The sequence below is a fragment of the Oncorhynchus nerka genome, linkage group LG14 (assembly GCF_034236695.1).
Source record: "Oncorhynchus nerka isolate Pitt River linkage group LG14, Oner_Uvic_2.0, whole genome shotgun sequence".
NCBI lineage: Eukaryota > Metazoa > Chordata > Actinopteri > Salmoniformes > Salmonidae > Oncorhynchus > Oncorhynchus nerka.
In genome coordinates, this window is record NC_088409.1 from 26,931,962 (window position 1) to 26,954,235 (window position 22,274).

Consider the following 22,274-nt stretch of genomic DNA (forward strand, 5'->3'; position numbering starts at 1 on the left):
ACCTCCTGTAATTGATCTCCAAGGTCTTCCCCTCTCCCATCCTGTTCCATGCTCCATCTCTACCCCTCTACCTCCTGTAATTGATCTCCAAGGTCTTCCCTCTCCCACACACCTCTTCCATCCTGTTCCATGCTCCATCTCTACCCCTCTACCTCCTGTAATTGATCTCCAAGGTCTTCCCCTCTTCAATCCTGTTCCATGCTCCATCTCTACCCCTCTACCTCCTGTAATTGATCTCCAAGGTCTTCCCCTCTTCCATCCTGTTCCATGCTCCATCTCTACCCCTCTACCTCCTGTAATTGATCTCCAAGGTCTTCCCCTCTCCCATCCTGTTCCATGCTCCATCTCTACCCCTCTACCTCCTGTAATTGATCTCCAAGGTCTTCCCCTCTCCCATCCTGTTCCATGCTCCATCTCTACCCCTCTACCTCCTGTAATTGATCTCCAAGGTCTTCCCCTCTCCCATCCTGTTCCATGCTCCATCTCTACCCCTCTACCTCCTGTAATTGATCTCCAAGGTCTTCCCTCTCCCATCCTGTTCCATGCTCCATCTCTACCCTCTACCTCCTGTAATTGATCTCCAAGGTCTTCCCTCTCCCATCCTGTTCCATGCTCCATCTCTACCCCTCTACCTCCTGTAATTGATCTCCAAGGTCTTCCCCTCTCCCATCCTGTTCCATGCTCCATCTCTACCCCTTTACCTCCTGTAATTGATCTCCAAGGTCTTCCCCTCTCCCATCCTGTTCCATGCTCCATCTCTACCCCTCTACCTCCTGTAATTGATCTCCAAGGTCTTCCCCTCTCCCATCCTGTTCCATGCTCCATCTCTACCCCTCTACCTCCTGTAATTGATCTCCAAGGTCTTCCCCTCTCCCATCCTGTTCCATGCTCCATCTCTACCCCTCTACCTCCTGTAATTGATCTCCAAGGTCTTCCCTCTCCCACACCTCTTCCATCCTGTTCCATGCTCCATCTCTACCCCTCTACCTCCTGTAATTGATCTCCAAGGTCTTCCCCTCTCCCACACACCTCTTCCATCCAGTTCCATGCTCCATCTCTACCCCTCTACCTCCTGTAATTGATCTCCAAGGTCTTCCCCTCTTCAATCCTGTTCCATGCTCCATCTCTACCCCTCTACCTCCTGTAATTGATCTCCAAGGTCTTCCCCTCTTCCATCCTGTTCCATGCTCCATCTCTACCCCTCTACCTCCTGTAATTGATCTCCAAGGTCTTCCCCTCTTCCATCCTGTTCCATGCTCCATCTCTACCCCTCTACCTCCTGTAATTGATCTCCAAGGTCTTCCCCTCTTCCATCCTGTTCCATGCTCCATCTCTACCCCTCTACCTCCTGTAATTGATCTCCAAGGTCTTCCTCTTCCATCCTGTTCCATGCTCCATCTCTACCCCTCTACCTCCTGTAATTGATCTCCAAGGTCTTCCTCTCCCACACACCTCTTCCATCCTGTTCCATGCTCCATCTCTACCCCTCTACCTCCTGTAATTGATCTCCAAGGTCTTCCCCTCTCCCACACACCTCTTCCATCCTGTTCCATGCTCCATCTCTACCCCTCTACCTCCTGTAATTGATCTCCAAGGTCTTCCCCTCTCCCACACACCTCTTCCATCCTGTTCCATGCTCCATCTCTACCCCTCTACCTCCTGTAATTGATCTCCAAGGTCTTCCCCTCTTCCATCCTGTTCCATGCTCCATCTCTACCCCTCTACCTCCTGTAATTGATCTCCAAGGTCTTCCCCTCTCCCATCCTGTTCCATGCTCCATCTCTACCCCTCTACCTCTTGTAATTGATCTCCAAGGTCTTCCCCTCTCCCACACACCTCTTCCATCCTGTTCCATGCTCCATCTCTACCCCTCTACCTCCTGTAATTGATCTCCAAGGTCTTCCCCTCTTCCATCCTGTTCCATGCTCCATCTCTACCCCTCTACCTCCTGTAATTGATCTCCAAGGTATTCCCCTCTCCCATCCTGTTCCATCTCTACCCCTCTACCTCCTGTAATTGATCTCCAAGGTCTTCCCCTCTTCCATCCTGTTCCATGCTCCATATCTACCCCTCTACCTCCTGTAATTGAGCTCCAAGGTCTTCCCCTCTTCCATCCTGTTCCATGCTCCATCTCTACCCCTCTACCTCCTGTAATTGATCTCCAAGGTCTTCCCCTCTTCCATCCTGTTCCATGCTCCATCTCTACCCCTCTACCTCCTGTAATTGACCTCCAAGGTCTTCCCCTCTTCCATCCTGTTCCATGCTCCATCTCTACCCCTCTAACTCCTGTAATTGATCTCCAAGGTCTTCCCCTCTTCCATCCTGTTCCATGCTCCATCTCTACCCCTCTACCTCCTGTAATTGATCTCCAAGGTCTTCCCCTCTTCCATCCTGTTCCATGCTCCATCTCTACCCCTCTACCTCCTGTAATTGATCTCCAAGGTCTTCCCCTCTTCCATCCTGTTCCATGCTCCATCTCTACCCCTCTACCTCCTGTAATTGATCTCCAAGGTCTTCCCCTCTTCCATCCTGTTCCATGCTCCATCTCTACCCCTCTACCTCCTGTAATTGATCTCCAAGGTCTTCCCCTCCCACACACCTCTTCCATCCTGTTCCATGCTCCATCTCTACCCCTCTACCTCCTGTAATTGATCTCCAAGGTCTTCCCCTCTCTCCCACACACCTCTTCCATCCTGTTCCATGCTCCATCTCTACCCCTCTACCTCCTGTAATTGATCTCCAAGGTCTTCCCCTCTCCCATCCTGTTCCATGCTCCATCTCTACCCTCTACCTCCTGTAATTGATCTCCAAGGTCTTCCCTCTCCCACACACCTCTTCCATCCTGTTCCATGCTCCATCTCTACCCCTCTACCTCCTGTAATTGATCTCCAAGGTCTTCCCTCTTCAATCCTGTTCCATGCTCCATCTCTACCCCTCTACCTCCTGTAATTGATCTCCAAGGTCTTCCCTCTTCCATCCTGTTCCATGCTCCATCTCTACCCCTCTACCTCCTGTAATTGATCTCCAAGGTCTTCCCCTCTCCCATCCTGTTCCATGCTCCATCTCTACCCCTCTACCTCCTGTAATTGATCTCCAAGGTCTTCCCCTCTCCCATCCTGTTCCATGCTCCATCTCTACCCCTCTACCTCCTGTAATTGATCTCCAAGGTCTTCCCCTCTCCCATCCTGTTCCATGCTCCATCTCTACCCCTCTACCTCCTGTAATTGATCTCCAAGTTCTTCCCCTCTCCCATCCTGTTCCATGCTCCATCTCTACCCCTCTACCTCCTGTAATTGATCTCCAAGGTCTTCCCCTCTCCCATCCTGTTCCATGCTCCATCTCTACCCCTCTACCTCCTGTAATTGATCTCCAAGGTCTTCCCTCTCCCATCCTGTTCCATGCTCCATCTCTACCCCTTTACCTCCTGTAATTGATCTCCAAGGTCTTCCCCTCTCCCATCCTGTTCCATGCTCCATCTCTACCCCTCTACCTCCTGTAATTGATCTCCAAGGTCTTCCCTCTCCCATCCTGTTCCATGCTCCATCTCTACCCCTCTACCTCCTGTAATTGATCTCCAAGGTCTTCCCCTCTCCCATCCTGTTCCATGCTCCATCTCTACCCCTCTACCTCCTGTAATTGATCTCCAAGGTCTTCCCCTCTCCCACACACCTCTTCCATCCTGTTCCATGCTCCATCTCTACCCCTCTACCTCCTGTAATTGATCTCCAAGGTCTTCCCCTCTCCCCACACACCTCTTCCATCCAGTTCCATGCTCCATCTCTACCCTCTACCTCCTGTAATTGATCTCCAAGGTCTTCCCTCTTCAATCCTGTTCCATGCTCCATCTCTACCCCTCTACCTCCTGTAATTGATCTCCAAGGTCTTCCCCTCTTCCATCCTGTTCCATGCTCCATCTCTACCCCTCTACCTCCTGTAATTGATCTCCAAGGTCTTCCCCTCTTCCATCCTGTTCCATGCTCCATCTCTACCCCTCTACCTCCTGTAATTGATCTCCAAGGTCTTCCCCTCTTCCATCCTGTTCCATGCTCCATCTCTACCCCTCTACCTCCTGTAATTGATCTCCAAGGTCTTCCCCTCTCCCACACACCTCTTCCATCCTGTTCCATGCTCCATCTCTACCCCTCTACCTCCTGTAATTGATCTCCAAGGTCTTCCCCTCTCCACACACCTCTTCCATCCTGTTCCATGCTCCATCTCTACCCCTCTACCTCCTGTAATTGATCTCCAAGGTCTTCCCCTCTTCCATCCTGTTCCATGCTCCATCTCTACCCCTCTACCTCCTGTAATTGATCTCCAAGGTCTTCCCCTCTCCCATCCTGTTCCATGCTCCATCTCTACCCCTCTACCTCTTGTAATTGATCTCCAAGGTCTTCCCCTCTCCCACACACCTCTTCCATCCTGTTCCATGCTCCATCTCTACCCCTCTACCTCCTGTAATTGATCTCCAAGGTCTTCCCCTCTTCCATCCTGTTCCATGCTCCATCTCTACCCCTCTACCTCCTGTAATTGATCTCCAAGGTATTCCCCTCTCCCATCCTGTTCCATCTCTACCCCTCTACCTCCTGTAATTGATCTCCAAGGTCTTCCCCTCTTCCATCCTGTTCCATGCTCCATATCTACCCCTCTACCTCCTGTAATTGAGCTCCAAGGTCTTCCCTCTTCCATCCTGTTCCATGCTCCATCTCTACCCCTCTACCTCCTGTAATTGATCTCCAAGGTCTTCCCCTCTTCCATCCTGTTCCATGCTCCATCTCTACCCCTCTACCTCCTGTAATTGACCTCCAAGGTCTTCCCTCTTCCATCCTGTTCCATGCTCCATCTCTACCCCTCTAACTCCTGTAATTGATCTCCAAGGTCTTCCCCTCTTCCATCCTGTTCCATGCTCCATCTCTACCCCTCTACCTCCTGTAATTGATCTCCAAGGTCTTCCCTCTTCCATCCTGTTCCATGCTCCATCTCTACCCCTCTACCTCCTGTAATTGATCTCCAAGGTCTTCCCTCTCCCATCCTGTTCCATGCTCCATCTCTACCCCTCTACCTCCTGTAATTGATCTCCAAGGTCTTCCCCTCTTCCATCCTGTTCCATGCTCCATCTCTACCCCTCTACCTCCTGTAATTGATCTCCAAGGTCTTCCCCTCTCCCACACACCTCTTCCATCCTGTTCCATGCTCCATCTCTACCCCTCTACCTCCTGTAATTGATCTCCAAGGTCTTCCCTCTCCCACACACCTCTTCCATCCTGTTCCATGCTCCATCTCTACCCCTCTACCTCCTGTAATTGATCTCCAAGGTCTTCCCCTCTTCCATCCTGTTCCATGCTCCATCTCTACCCCTCTACCTCCTGTAATTGATCTCCAAGGTCTTCCCTCTCCCATCCTGTTCCATGCTCCATCTCTACCCCTCTACCTCTTGTAATTGATCTCCAAGGTCTTCCCCTCTCCCACACACCTCTTCCATCCTGTTCCATGCTCCATCTCTACCCCTCTACCTCCTGTAATTGATCTCCAAGGTCTTCCCCTCTTCCATCCTGTTCCATGCTCCATCTCTACCCCTCTACCTCCTGTAATTGATCTCCAAGGTATTCCCCTCTCCCATCCTGTTCCATCTCTACCCCTCTACCTCCTGTAATTGATCTCCAAGGTCTTCCCCTCTTCCATCCTGTTCCATGCTCCATCTCTACCCCTCTACCTCCTGTAATTGATCTCCAAGGTCTTCCCCTCTTCCATCCTGTTCCATGCTCTTTCTCTACCCCTCTACCTCCTGTAAATTGATCTCCAAGGTCTTCCCCTCTTCCATCCTGTTCCATGCTCTTTCTCTACCCCTCTACCTCCTGTAAATTGATCTCCAAGGTCTTCCCCTCTTCCATCCTGTTCCATGCTCTTTCTCTGCCTATGTTACATTCCTCGGTCTCTCCTCCTTCACTGACATTGTCATGCGCTGTAACTTCACCCCCTCCCCTCTCTTTTGTAGCTAGTCTCTTCCCTCTCCTCTCGCCCACTCTATACCGCCCACTCGCTCCCTCTCCTTTTAAATGACACAGAAGTGCACTTGTGTTTTTGTGAGTTATGTAAAGGGAAAAAACACCTTTATCTGACTTCAGACTAACAATATAGTTTGCCAACGTAGAGTTTATAAACCCAATCTGACAGACATTTTGTGTTGGATGAACACTTGTGAATATTTTGTGAGAAACTAAAGATGCCTGAAAATAAACTACTTTCATCTCAGGGACTGGTGAGTAGTGTTGGTGGCTGGTTTCTGTGGGGCGTGTCCAATCCAACGCCACTTTTTATTAGTAGTTCAATGGATTCCTGTCCAGTTTTTCCCTAGAGGTTCAGAATTTCCTGAAATGGAACCCCTAGTTGAAACAAGGTCAACCCATTCAGAGATGACCGAGCGGCCTCAACTGGTGTGACCTAAACCAATGCCTGTACCAAGGGATATGGAAGATGTTTTTAGAAGGCAAGAGCTTGTCAAACTGCTTCATGATTTGTGTTCATTATACATACTGTAAGAGGTATTACTGGAGAATGTTGCTGAATTTGCAAATCCATCCACAGCCAGACCTTACTGTCTGTAGGCCAGTGTTGTGTTCGAGACCACCTAAAGCAAGACTGAGCCCGGGTGCTCAGTCTTAAAATTATTATATTTTCAATTATCTGATTTAATCTCTTCAGTCTTTGTTGGATAGCGTTAACGCTGAAAAATCCTGATTTTGTGTTTTGTTCTTTTCTGGTCTCTGGGGAGATAAATCTAGCTAGCAACATCAGCCATTGGCCAGGCCATCAGAAGCTAGGTAAAGGCATCTGCCATTCAACTGTATTAGTGAAACATTTTGGAGTGGAAGTGTAATCAACCAATCACAACCAATGATTTAATGAGTGGGACCGTTTTTACAAAAAAGGTATAGAAACCTCTGCCTCGAAGGCTAAGGTGTCACTGCAACAGCCAGCAGTAATTTTCCCGCTTTAACTTTTGTTGTCAGCTAGTTTGCAGCTGATTCAGCAGCTTCTCCCTTTTCAAGAATAAATTACAGTTCATCTCACCAGATGGACATTTGACTTTTATTGCAGTGCTTGTTAGCCATCTATTTGAAAACGACTTGTGTGAAACACTTGCATTTAAAGTGGAACTGACAGCATTTTAGCTGAAATCTTAATCTTTTCATATATTCCCCCTGACCATTTTTACCCCCCTTTTCATGGTATCCAATTGTTAGTAACTATTATCTCGTCTCATCTCTACAACTCCCGTACGGGCTCAAGAGAGACTAAGGTCAAGAGCCATGCGTCCTCCGAAACACAACCCAAACAAGTTTAACACAATTAACAGCGCGCATCCAACCCAGAAGCCAGCCGCACCAATGTGTTGGAGGAAACTCCGTGCATTGCGCCCGGCCCACCACAGGAGTCGCTAGTGAGACAAGGATATCCCTACTGGCCAAACCCTACCGACGCTAGGCCAATTGTGCGTCACCCCATGGACCTCCCGGTCCGCGGCCGGCTGTGCCACCGGGGAGGCCTCACTAACTTACTTTTTTTGGCTACGTTTACTGACACCGGTCATTCAGCAGGTGATGCGTGTTCCTAAATATATCAGTTCTGTGTTCTGGTACACTCAGACAACAGTATTCTGAAATCGGAGTAGATAGCCAGAGTGAATTTGCGAACGCAAGAGATATGCTAACTGTTAAACAGTTCAAGTTCTTGCTAGCTAACCAAATGACACCTGCATCTCTAGCTGTGTAAAGTATGATAGAAAAATTACATTTACCTGATTTGTTTGATATTAATAGTTTGCAATTAATGCATAATAATAGATAGGATATTTCTGTCCTGTTAGTGTTTGTATGGTCTCCACTCTTGTTCCCTGCAGCTAATCTGGGTGTATGGTCACCAGAGATGGCTTGAGCTGACAAATGAGTTAGACTGCATTACATAGACCAGATGTGGTGGGTGTAACCGAGATAGAGAGAGAGCCAGGAGGAGTTTAGAACAATTCCCCATTGTCTCAATCATCCTTGCATCTGGGAAACTAAGCCAGGGTGGGGTTAAGACAACAACCCACGTGCAGATAATGACAGGATGAACCCAGAGTGGCTTATGATGCGCCTTGGTCTGCATGGGGGAGGTTGAACAACCATGACTGAGCATTGTTAGTGTCAGCTATATATAGGACTCTTTGCATTTGTGTAAAGGTTAGGTTACTCGGTCCAACACCCAAGAGTGTGGGGGGGGGGGGTGGGGGGGGGTCAACCAGCCTCATTATTGCAATAATTAATCCATATTAAATAAAGATGATTGTTTGAAGAAATGACAATCTCTCTCAGTACTGCATTTCCACAACATTTTTGACAACGAGGAGCTGGTCTGCAACTTCACCTGTAGACCACTCCTGAAGATCTGGGTAAACTGCACAGGGGATCAGGAATTGGGATCTGAGTAAACCTCGCTTATTATTGAGCAGCTTGACCCGACTATGATCTGAAAGGTAGCTGGCACGGGTGGCCACCGAAAAACGATACGAGGGGAAAATCAGTTACTCACCCACTCAATGACATAACATTGTCCTAACAGTTTCTATATAGCTCCATGTTTTTAGCTTGCTACACAAATAGATACAGTAGCCTATTAGCCACGTTATGATTGACTTGTGATCATTACCCTTGCTAGTTTGATTGTATTGACATTCCCAGCCTTAGTTACATTTGTCAGTTTTTGTCCAAAATATTCAGTCATTGAAACTGAAACAGTGCTTCCAGAATGGAGGCAGTGAACAATGTACCAGGCCAGTTAGTGTTAGTGAATTATAATCATGCATTCAACTGCATCTATTCTGGCAACAATGTCTTAGTGTACCTCATGGAACAATGAGTCATATATAACCTCTTTTTAAAACCTCTTATAAAGTTGTTTTTGTAGCATAAACTGGGAATTTACATGTTTTTATTGATATTATGATTTGTTTATTTGTTTGTTTCAAATATGCAAAGTAGTTAAAACGCTGTCAGTTCCACTTTAGGTCACTGGTTACTTTGTGTGATAGTGAAATGTTTTTTGCAATGGGAAGTAATAGTTGTATGTTTCGATTGGGAAACAATGGTTGTGTTTTTGTATTCTTGTGATTGGGACCTACTGACTTATGAGTTTATGGACTGTTTGTCCTTTAACATCATGCTGTTTGTGACTGCTGTCTTTCCATCGGCCCTATGTAGTGGTGTAGATGTGCTTGGAGAAGAAGTGGGTATACTCTAATTTTGCCAAAAACTTCCCATCAGTCCCGCCCAGCAAAGGAAAGGCACCCTTTGTGAAATTTTTTAATGAGTTTTTCTGTAGATTTTTCAGGTTTTTCACCTTAAATCACATCTTTTTTTAAATAGACAAAATACACAAATGTGGGGGTGTAAATCCACAACCATGCTTAAATCACATCAATCTGTTTGGGTGGGCCTGTCAGGGCCTGGCTCCCCAGTGGGTGGGCCTCTGTCCACCCAGGCCCATCCATGTCTGCGCCCCTGATGCAAACATCGCATGATGACAATTTCACATCACAAATAGCCTACTAACCAACACTTCTGACTAAACGTTTTCAACACCTGGTTTGCATACCCATTGTTGCCTTGGTTAACATTTACTTGGAGATATAAATTGAAACGTCTTTCCTACCCTACCGGCTTCCGATGTCATTCTTCTCTGAGCTGCTCCATGCCAAACCCATCTGAAGCTGCACACTCTTACTGTCTGCAGATTATATTCTTCTCTGAGCTGCTCCATGCCAAACCCATCTGAAGCTGCACACTCTTACTGTCTGCAGATTATATTCTTCTCTGAGCTGCTCCATGCCAAACCCATCTGAAGCTGCACACTCTTACTGTCTGCAGATTATATTCTTCTCTGAGCTGCTCCATGCCAAACCCATCTGAAGCTGCACACTCTTACTGTCTGCAGATTATATTCTTCTCTGAGCTGCTCCATGCCAAACCCATCTGAAGCTGCACACTCTTACTGTCTGCAGATTATATTCTTCTGAAACTAGGCTATGTGCAGCGTGCATGTGAATATATTTCACGTTCTTTGTGATTGTGTAGGCTACTTTGTGCATAATTTCTCTATTGTAGTAGATAAATCATAGGTCCACTACACGACTTTGATACACAACAGTAGGGATCAAGAGGTGAGTATATGCAAATGCTCACTGAGCAAAAGCTCCACTATAATTTGGCCCTTTGTGTTTTACAAAAAGTGCATTCTCCTACATGAGTGCGTTGGTATTATAGTTGATCTCTTTTCAGAATTATAAACTTTTCAGAATCACTGGAGGCCTATAGGTTTGCTACTGTGCAAATATATAGTCTATAATAGATTTTAAAAAGCTGTTAATATATTAATGTTTCAGGAAAGGAGTGTGTATATTTGGCCTGGAGAAGCAGTTCTATGTGCTGACTGAATGGAACCGAATAATTATTTGTTTTTTACTCTGGTCTTGGGAAGACATTAGGAGTCCTCACTGTCTGAGACCGAGTACAAATGTATCAGACGCCAAGGAAGACCAGACTCAGTACTACAACAGGCTTTAGGCTATAGCCAATCAGGTCAATGCTCATGCCTGTGTATCTGCAGGTAGTCTCTTATGACAGACAACACCAGCATGTATGAGAGATTTGGTCCTGGGTGCTGAGATTAATCTGCAATGCCTGCTGGTGTTACGGCAGAGAGGCTGCAGGGGGCTGAGAGCAGATGGTACTGACAGACTGTAACTCACTGTATGAGGGAGAGAAGGCACCACACACACAGGGTAGAGCGAGGCTATAAACACACAGGATGGAAAGTGAGGCTTTGCAATGACCACTATACACACACACAGCAGAGATGCTATGACACAAATGCAGTGCAGGAATATACAGTGGGGAGAACAAATATTTGATACACTGACGATTTTGTAGGTTTTCCTACTTACAAAGCATGTAGAGGTCTGTAATTTTTATCATAGGTACACTTCAACTGTGAGAGACTGAATCTAAAACAAAAATCCAGAAAATCACATGATTTTTAAGTAATTCATTTGCATTTTATTGCATGATATAAGTATTTGATCACCTACCAACCAGTAAGAATTCCGGCTCTCATAGACCTGTTAGTTTTTCTTTAAGAAGCCCTCCTGTTCTCCACTCATTACCTGTATTACCTGCACCTGTTTGAACTCGTTACCTGTATAAAAGACACCTGTCCACACACTCAATCAAACATACTCCAACCTCGCCACAATGGCCAAGACCAGAGAGCTGTGTAAGGACATCAGGGATACAATTGTAGACCTGCATAAGGCTCGGATGGGCTACAGGACAATAGGCAATCAGCTTGGTGAGAAGGCAACAAATGTTGGCGCAATTATTAGAACATGGAAGAAGTTCAAGACGACGGTCAATCACCCTCGGTCTGGGGCTCCATGCAAGGTCTCACCTCGTGGGGCATCGATGATCATGAAGGTGAGGAATCAGCCCAGAACTACACGGCAGGACCTGGTCAATGACCTGAAGAGAGCTGGGACCACAGTCTCAAAGAAAACCATTAGTAACACACTACGCCATCATGGATTAAAATCCTGCAGCGCACGCAAGGTTCCTCTGCTCAAGCCAGTGCATGTCCAGGCCCGTCTGAAGTTTGCCAATGACCATCTGGATGGCCCAGAAGAGGAATGGGAGAAGGTCGTGTGGTCTGATGAGACAAAAATAGAGCTTTTTGGTCTAAACTCCACTCGCCGTGTTTGGAAGAAGGATGAGTACAACCCCAAGAACATCAACCCCATCCCAACCGTGAAGCATGGAGTTGGAAACATCATTCTTTGGGGATGCTTTTCTGCAAAGGGGACAGGATGACTGCACCGTATTGAGGGGAGGATGGATGGGGCCATGTATCGTGAGATCTTGGCCAACAACCTCCTCCCCTCAGTAAGAGCATTGAAGATGGGTCGTGGCTGGGTCTTCCAGCATGACAACGACCCGAAACACACAGCCAGGGCAGCTAAGGAGTGGCTCCGTAAGAAGCATCTCAAGGTCCTGGAGTGGCCTAGCCAGTCTTCAGACCTGAACCCAATAGAAAGTCTTTGGAGGAAGCTGAAAGTCCGTATTGCCCAGCGACAGCCCCGAAACCTGAAGGTCTGTATGGAGGAGTGGGCCAAATTCCCTGCTGCAGTGTGTGCAAACCTGGTCAAGAACTACAGGAAACGTATGATCTCTGTAATTGCAAACAAATGTTTCTGTACCAAATATTAAGTTCTGCTTTTTTTTTCAAATACTTGTCATGCAATAAAATGCAAATGAATTACTTAAAAATCATACATGATTTTCTGGATTTTTGTTTTAGATTCCGTCTCTAACAGTTTAAGTTTACCTACGATAAAAAATTACAGACCTCTACATGCTTTGTAAGTAGGAAAACCTGCAAAAGCGGCAGTGTATCAAATACTTGTTCTCCCCACTGTACACACCTACTGATGGGGTGGTGGGGTTACCAGACCGATGGAGGACGACCTCCTACTGTAGGTCCAGTTTCAAAAATTGGTCCTACCCAGCCACTGTACCCGTTGGGCGCTCTTGTCATGTTTCTGTTTGCCCTTTGACCCTGACAGGTGTCCTCCCGTGACATCATTGTGTTCCAAGCAGGGGAGATGTGTGGCCACTGGCAACCTCTAGTCACCTTGGTGATGACAAACACTCCTACTGCCATGACATCATCCCAGTGATGAAGTAGGGGAGGGGAGATGGAGGGGGCCGGAGGGAGGATATTTGCCGGTATAAACCCACCGCATCATCCCAGCTGATACACTAACATTAAACCACTGCCAAGCGAACACAAGAGGCAAACTCATCCCTTCAATAACATCAGTGAGAGAGAGGGAAGAGGAGAAAAGGAGGGGCAAAGCGTGAGATAGTGATGCTTTCAGCAGGTGCCAAACAGTGAGAGGTAGCTGATAGAGAGGGAAAGACTGCGTGAGAGAAAGACCGATGCAGCCAGAGAGCACACAGTGACCCACAGCATCGGAGACGAGAAGAAGACAAAGTGTGAGTTTCATGCATTCTTTATTTGTTCACTTAGCGAAAGGGTGAGAGGTTATGCACCTGTGCTTTCAGGTTGATTAGATACAGAGGAAGATGGAATTTGTACCAAAAAGTAGGTATTGCTGCATATTTTATTGTATACAAATGAATGTTTTATTTGGTACGTTATTATCATGCAGTAATTATTATTCCTGAGTAAATATTTACATGCATCCATGTCTATTTGATCTTGAAGAACCAGGAAGTACAATGTACTGATTTGTTATAGAGGAATCAGGGGCTCATTTGTAGATCTGATGTTTTGTAAGATATTCAATGAAAATTACTACTCATCTCACAGACATAATGTCACTTTCTACCTCGTCTCAGATTTTCATACAGCAGTATATTGTGTGTACAAGGCAATTTCTCCCTTGGCGAAAATGAAGTTTTTTTCATGTATTTGATTATTAACATCAGAGTATTAAATGTCATCATAAAGCATGATCATGGATGTATCTTTATGGTCAGTAGAGTCGTGGTCATTGCTCTGTGTAATGTGTAGTCAAACATTTTTCTGTATGGTTTTAGAGATGTATTATAGTTGTATCAATAGTCACTGTATTATCTATATTGGCATATTATAATGAATTCCTCTCTGTTTTTACAGAATCCTGTTGTCATTGCAGTGTCAGTGTAGTCGTGTCCAGCCAGTCTCCTGCATTACTGTTCCTGCCCTCCCTCTACTCACTGCTGCCATGCTGTACCCAGCTCTGCTCTGTTCTGCTCTGCTCCTGATAGCACCCCTGGGGCACACAGAGGGGCGCACCCTGCACCCCTCACCTGATGCCATCCAGGCAAGAAGGGAGAGGGATAGTGGGAGGAGAATAGTAAGAAGAGGGGAGATGGGGATGGAGAAGGAGGGGGGAGTGGAAACTTAGGGAGGGGGAGAGTGGGACAGAGGGGAGAGGGGGATGGAGGGGAGTGGAAACTTAGGGAGGGGGAGAGGGACAGGGGGATGGAGAAGGAGGGGGAGTGTAAGGGGATCTGTGGAGAGTGGGACAGAGGGGAGATGGGGATGGAGAAGGAGGGGGAGTGGAAACTTAGGGAGGGGAGAGTGGGACAGAGGGGGATGGAGAAGGAGGGGGAGTGTAGGGGGATCTGGGGAGAGTGGGACAGAGGAGATGGGGAGGGGGAGGGAAACTTAGGGAGGGGAGAGTGGGACAGCGGGGGATGGAGAAAGAGGGGGAGTGTAGTGGGATCTGGGGAGAGTGGGACAGAGGAGATGGGGAGGGGGAGTGGAAACTTAGGGAGGGGAGAGTGGGACAGCGGGGGATGGAGAAAGAGGGGGAGTGTAGTGGGATCTGGGGAGAGTGGGACAGAGGGGAGATGGGGATGGAGAAGGAGGGGGAGTGGAAACTTAGGGAGGGGGAGAGTGGGACAGAGGGGAGATGGAGAAGGAGGGGGAGTGTAGTGGGATCTGGGGAGAGTGGGACAGAGGGGAGATGGGGATGGAGAAGGAGGGGGAGTGTAGTGGGATCTGGAGAGAGTGGGAGATGGGGAGTAGAGGGTATATTTGGATTGAGGGCAGAGATGGATCATCAGTAACTTTTTTACGGAGCTCTCGTGACTTTTCTGGGTAGTAATAGTAACACCATATTTGTTGTTCCTGCCTAGTTTGTTGAGCAGTTTCTGGATCGCTACAACGACCTGACCCTGGATGACCTGGAGAACCTGGTGAGCAGCCAACCAGAGGAGCCCTCTGCTTTTACTTCCGGGGTCAAAGTCGCTGAGTACCCCAAATGGGCTGACATACCAGCACAGGGCGACAGCACCTGGCTCCGCCTCCTGAAGGGGACCCTGGCCAATCAGAAAAGAGCTGTGACGGACCGGTCGAGGAGGGGGTGGAACCGAGGATGCTTCGGGCTCAAACTGGACAGGATCGGGTCAATGAGTGGACTGGGCTGCTAGTGGAGAGAGCGGAAGGGACTGATGCCCCTCAGGGGATATGAGGACGAACACACAGTAGGCTGCTACACAGCACACAGTCATTTACACACGTGGTGAATACAAGGATGTTAATGTGAGTACAAAGGAGGTCTACATGTAGCGTAGCTGTAGTGTACTTGCTGTATTGCTAATGTGGTTCCATCGAGCTTAAAGAAAGTTACTCTGTATGTCTCCTGGCTGTTGGAAGGGGTTAGCTGTACTTATATTGTACATCTATTCATTTGAATCTTGAAAGTATCAGAGTTATGTTTACATCAAGCTGTTATTCTATTTCAAGTCTCTGAGTGTTGTTTTGACAGTAAACCTGCACTTTATTTAAAACGAAGTATTTAAAAGTTGTATTTCTTGACTAATATTGTCCTTGTTAATCCTGCAGGAATAGTTGTGTTATGGCATGTTTAATGGAAATAAATATTTGAAAAAATATAATAATATAATTCAAGTCAAATGTTTCTTCTCTCTGCTATTGATTTGACATACATTTGGCATGAATAAATGTACACTGAACCACGTTGTATTGATTAGACATTTGGCATGAATAAATGTACACTGAACCACGTTGTATTGATTAGACATTTGGCATGAATAAATGTACACTGAACCACGTTGTATTGATTAGACATACATTTGGCATGAATAAATGTACACTGAACCACGTTGTATTGATTAGACATACATTTGGCATGAATAAATGTACACTGAACCACGTTGTATTGAGTGTTGTGTTCTAATAAAGTCCTGACACCTTCCAGTGGCAGATTCATCCTCAAATCCTCGACTCCATTTGTTCATTTCACATTGGCATGCGTCATCTACATATTCATGCATTTCCATTCAATTTGAAGGTTCAATTTCTCACAGCAGATATTTATACCTCTGTTTCCATGGTCGTTTTGATTAAATCTGCCACAGGCAGCTGAGGGAGAGAGAGAAGGTACATATCTTCCTCAGAGCTAAATGAAATGCCTGCATTAAATGGTGGGGTTGTGTGGGAGGACCAATTAGGGTTTGGAGCTACGCTAATCAAGCTACCACTGATGCTTCCAAACTGAATTTACTATGTCGTTAGTATCTCACTTATAGAAGGGAGTTAACTCTTGTCTATATGACAAGTACTTCCCAAACAGAACATCATCTTCTCTCTTTAAATACAGTTCTGGGTTGGGGAAAGAGGGCATTTCACCAGGGTCAGTTCTGGGTTGGGGAAAGAGGGCATGTCACCAGGGTCAGTTCTGGGTTGGGGAAAGAGGGCATTTCACCAGGGTCAATAGAGTGCATTAGAGGTTGGGAGATGGATACTGAGAGTCTCTAGAGCAGGGGTACTCAACTCTGACCCTAAGAGGGCTGGAGCCTGCTGGTTTTCTGTTCTACCTGGTAATTAATTGCACACACCTGGTGCCCCAGGTCTAAACCAGTCCTTGATTAGGGGGACAATTCAAAAATGCAATGGAACTGGCTTTGAGGTCCAGAGTTGAGATTGGGGGCTCTTGAGTCATTAGTGTGTTTGTCACAGAAGAGGTTAACTCAGGTTAAAAGACTGGATGCAGTCCCTAAAGTAAACCACAAGAGGTCAGTCTGAATTAGTCTGTCATGTTCCAAGGTCCAAACCGAAGTGCATTCCAGACTCCAGACTTAGTGCTGGACTCTGTTAATGGACATTATGAGACTGATGATAATTCAGCAGCATATGAACCCAAGTGTACACATTTCTGATGCATGTTTTACCAGAGGTCAAATATAAAGATATTAACTCAAGTTAGTCGGAGCATGAACAGTGCTGGCAACACCAGGGTTGTAGGATTGCTCTATTAAAGTAGTAAAAGTTTAGTATTTGGTCTCGTATTCATAGCACCAATGATTACATCAAGCTTGTGACTCTACAAATTTGTTGGATGCATTTGTGGTTTGTTTTGGTTGAGTTTCAGATTATTTTGTGCCCAATAGAAACTAATGATAAATATTGTATTGTGTAATTTTGGATTCACTTTTAATGTAAATAAGAATAGAATACGTTTCTAAACACTTCTACATTAATGTGGATACTAACATGATTACGGATAATCCTGAATGAATCGTGAATCACGATGAGTAATAAAATTACAGAAGCACAATTATCTTGGTATTACTTTAATACACATTATCTGTCCCAAGACTTTTGCTCCCCAAAAATGGGGGGTCTATGGACAAAAGTGCTGTAATTTCTAAACGGATGAAACCCTCAAATTAAAGCTGACAGTCTGCACTTTAATCTCATAGTCATTGTTTGATTTCAAATCCAAGAAAATAAGAAAAAATGCTTCACTGTCCCAATAATTACAGAGGACACTGTATATTGACACATAGCCTATAGCAGGAGTCTTCTTGTACTCTCTAGATTTGAGTCCATGGCTCCTCTTTAGTATTCAAAACTACTTTTGGCTTCCTCTGATTTTCTCAAAAGCACTACACAAATCTGAACATAACTAAACAACTGAACAGTGAATTATCAGACACAAATTAAACGTTTTCTTACAGAAATCTGTAGGCCTACATGAAAAACCTAAATTAAGGGAGAAGTTGGCCTTTATATTAGCCTGCCATGGACTACAGTATGACCTATGATGACTGTGTGATCATGTGGTGTGATATTAAGCAGGGTCAAGTACAGTACACAGTATCACCAGTGTATACCATCCACCGAGGAGTAGACGGTCTGATTCTATTTATAGAACGACCTTTACTTCACCTCTCTGACATTAAGCTGTGCAGCGGTGTCCAAGAGCAGTGCGTGTTCACATGGGGTCGTGGTAGTTCAACTATGCCCAGGTCATTGGCTCGTCACCACCCTAAATCACAACACCTGTGACAAAAATATTAGTGCTGGGTGGCATGACTGCTATTGTGCTGTTGAACATGTTGTTCATGTTGTTCATGGGTCATGGCATGTCGCGCTGTGTTGGAGAACATGTTGTTCATGGGTCATGGCATGTCGCGCTGTGTTGGAGAACATGTTGTTCATGTGTCATGGGTCATGGCATGTCGCGCTGTGTTGGAGAACATGTTGTTCATGGGTCATGGCATGTCGCGCTGTGTTGGAGAACATGTTGTTCATGTTGTTCATGGGTCATGGCATGTCGCGCTGTGTTGGAGAACATGTTCATGTTGTTCATGGGTCATGGCATGTCGCGCTGTGTTGGAGAACATGTTGTTCATGTGTCATGGGTCATGGCATGTCGCGCTGTGTTGGAGAACATGTTCATGCTGTTCATGGGTCATGGCATGTCGCGCTGTGTTGGAGAACATGTTGTTCATGCTGTTCATGGGTCATGGCATGTCGCGCTGTGTTGGAGAACATGTTGTTCATGTGTCATGGGCCATGGCATGTCGCGCTGTGTTGGAGAACATGTTCATGTTGTTCATGGGTCATGGCATGTCGCGCTGTGTTGGAGAACATGTTGTTCATGCTGTTCATGGGTCATGGCATGTCGCGCTGTGTTGGAGAACATGTTGTTCATGGGTCATGGCATGTCGCGCTGTGTTGGAGAACATATTGTTCATGGGTCATGGCATGTCGCGCTGTGTTGGAGAACATGTTGTTCATGGGTCATGGCATGTCGCGCTGTGTTGGAGAACATGTTGTTCATGCTGTTCATGGGTCATGGCATGTTGCGCTGTGTTGGAGAACATGTTGTTCATGGGTCATGGCATGTCGCGCTGTGTTGGAGAACATGTTCATGTTGTTCATGGGTCATGGCATGTCGCGCTGTGTTGGAGAACATGTTCATGCTGTTCATGGGTCATGGCATGTCGCGCTGTGTTGGAGAACATATTGTTCATGGGTCATGGCATGTCGCGCTGTGTTGGAGAACATGTTCATGCTGTTCATGGGTCATGGCATGTCGCGCTGTGTTGGAGAACATATTGTTCATGGGTCATGGCATGTCGCGCTGTGTTGGATAACATGTTGTTCATGCTGTTCATGGGTCATGGCATGTCGCGCTGTGTTGGAGAACATGTTGTTCATGCTGTTCATGGGTCATGGCATGTCGCGCTGTGTTGGAGAACATGTTGTTCATGTGTCATGGGTCATGGCATGTCGCGCTGTGTTGGAGAACATATTGTTCATGTGTCATGGGTCATGGCATGTCGCGCTGTGTTGGAGAACATATTGTTCATGGGTCATGGCATGTCGCGCTGTGTTGGAGAACATATTGTTCATGGGTCATGGCATGTCGCGCTGTGTTGGATAACATGTTGCGCTAGTTCTGTGTTATTTCCTTCGCTGTGATATTTAGGTACAAGTTTTTGTGTGTTTTGCTTGTAGAGGCATATGGGCCAAAGGCCTAAGGGTTCAGACTCTACTAATTGGTTGTTTTATATTCCTATAGAGAGCAGAAAGAAAAGATCCCTGACGCCCCTCCCTGGTTCCAACAAGTCTTTATTGACCTAATGGGATATGTATGATCAGAAGAAATGATTGAAAACCAGATTATATTTTTCAATAATAGTAATTACTTGGGTGTTTACATTTGTACTATTTCACACATGTACACGTGTGTTCCATCCACATGTGAATTATATATATTTTTTTGAACAACCCTCGGAGAGTGTGTTCACGGCCAGGGATCAGCCATTATTAGGTTTAAGTGCCTTGCTCAAGGCCACATCAACTTTTTTCCCCTATAGTAGTCGGCTTGGTGATTCAAACCAGCGACCTTTCAAGCCAGCGACCGCATAGGCAGTAATGGTATTCAGCATTTTTTAAATGAACTATAGATGTGTCCTTTCATTTTATAATTGTTATTGCACATACTCATTGCTTTAAAAATAATAGGTCATCATAAATGGACAAAAGTCACTGAATGTGTTTGACCCCAGAATTGACCCCTGAGGGACACCATAGTGAATAGGTGCTGGGGACGATACTGAACCACCTATGTTCACTGAGAAATATCTGTTACATAAATATGACCTGAACCAATCGAGGGCAACGCCAGAGATTCCCATCCACTTCTACAGCCGCGTGACAAGAAAATGATGATCAATAGTATCAAATACGGCACTGAGATCCAAAAGAACTAGGGTAGAGCATTTGCCAGGATCGGCAGCCAACAGAAAGTCATTACTGACTTTTAATAAATCAGCTTCCGTGCTGTGAAGTGAGCGGAAGCCAGACTGAATTTTTCAAATAAGTTGTTCATACTCAATTAAGCCACCAACCACTTTTTCAAAAATCTTGGAGAAAAAGTTTAGAGATAAGTCTATAATTACTCAGTGAGGAGGGGTCTAGATTGGGCTCTTTAAGGAGAGGTTGGACCAGATCTGTTTTAAAATAGGCTGAAAAGGAGCCAGAAGTCAGGGAGCTACTTACAATAGGCAGGATGTAAGGGCCAACCCAACAGTAGGCGTGATCTAGTAGGGATCATGTCCAAGAGGAGGGAGGAGGTCTTCATGTGACCTACAGTATCAAGGAGGCACTCAAAGGATATTTGCCCAAAGGAGAAAAAGGAAGCAGTAGACAGTCTCAGAGTAGTTGCCTCAAGTGGCTCCTGGCCAGCAATGCTGGTATGGAGTCAGCTACTGTCAATCTGGGATCTAACATTTTCTTTATCATTTCTCATCAGCTCCTTCATTATCTCATAGAATACCTGAAGTTTGCAGGCCTTCCATTTACGTTCAGCCTTTCCAAGTTCACTTTTGAAAGCAGATGTGTGGTCATTTAATCGTGGTGAGACGCTGGCCGGCACTTTATTTCTGGTTTTAACTGGTGCCACTGAGTCTAAAGTAGCCTCACATATATCATTGAAGCTTTCCAGAAAATCATCGTTGTGACGACAAATAACAGGAGTAGTAGAGGATCAGAAGGCATTGGTAGAGGAACTTACTAGGAGTTGTGGAGATAATGATGTGAAAGCGAATGGCGACAAACACATTTTTAGGAGGAGTAGGAGGAAGCATTTTTAAAACAACACTGAGATTGTCAGAGACACACACATCAATAGTTTCCAAGTAATCAATATTCGGACCATAGGACAGCACCTGATCAACAGTATGGCCTTGAATGTGTGTCGACCCTGTGGCATGTAGCACAAAGTTAAAGGATCCTAACGGGTTTAAAACTCCCTAGCTAGTGCATTATTTGGGCTAAACACATGAATGTTTAGATCTCCAAGAATAACCCTGTCATATTTAGACATAACCAAAGACAGAGGTCAGAGAATTCTGCAATGAACCAACTATTAGGTTTAGGAGGGTGGTACACTAGAATATACAAGGTGGGCTGTTTCATGTTCAAGCAAAAGATAAGGCTTTCAAATGAGGAAAAGTTGCCACATGACACAGGGCTACATATATACTTGTCCCTACCACGGCCAGACAGACTGGATTGCTGTACGTAAGACAAGGCTGGCGAGGTAGCTTCATTTAGAGAACTAAAATTATTGGGTGTTCTTATTCAGAATGTTTTTTGAGACACCAACTGTACAAAACCAGATCCACAGACCCAGTCTTGTGTTATAACCAGACTTGCCATTCGGTTACTCTGACATAGATAGAACTCAACTCCTTAGACACAGTCACTTGAGTAGACAGACAAAAACACACCCACACAAGTTACTTCTGTGAGAACTGTGTCTTGGCTTCAGGCATGAGAATGTGCAAAATGTGGTGTGTTCAGACTCTATAGACTGACCTGACCAGGACATGGCCATAGGTCCACACAGCCCCCCTCACACACCAGGCAGGGAAGGAGAGGAGAGGAGGAGAGAGGAGAGGAGAGAGGTTGAAAGTGAAGGGTCATGGTCTTTGGACTGTAAATGTCACACTGTGGAGGAAAGGGATTTGATCCCCGGTTGCTCTCGCTGTCTGGCTCTCCCTATCTAGTTAGAAGGTCACATGGGAACAGACCCTCTATTATATCATTTGGCCATCCAAGGACTTATTATATCTGTGTAGTGTTTCATCGTCTGTTCCTATGCTTCAGAATTAAGGTTATGGGAAGGTTAAAAAAGGTATACTAAAAAAACATTCCGTGTTAATAAAATCTATTGGTTGAACGTGGCAGCCTTGAGTGAAATAAGATATATATTCAGACAGATACAGAGAGCCTGATGAACTTCCCTGAAAGCAAAAGAAATCAAAGTGAAAGCACTTCACTCAATATTCAGGCCTACACTATTCACTAGAACACACGAAATCAATGCTACTTTTTAGGCCAGCTTTAGTTTA

The 22,274-nt window shown here is 45.7% G+C and overlaps 1 protein-coding gene across 1 annotated transcript; it reads left to right on the top strand.

Moving 5' to 3' along the window:
* Window positions 1-12,997: 12,997 nt before the first annotated feature.
* Window positions 12,998-15,118, top strand: LOC115123423 (C-type natriuretic peptide 1-like). The gene is made up of 3 exons (XM_029652763.2): window positions 12,998-13,082; window positions 13,729-13,915; window positions 14,736-15,118. Exons 2-3 carry the CDS (start codon window positions 13,817-13,819, stop codon window positions 15,027-15,029), a joined length of 393 nt encoding a protein of 130 aa, XP_029508623.1. The 5' UTR covers window positions 12,998-13,082; window positions 13,729-13,816; the 3' UTR covers window positions 15,030-15,118.
* Window positions 15,119-22,274: the final 7,156 nt, after the last annotated feature.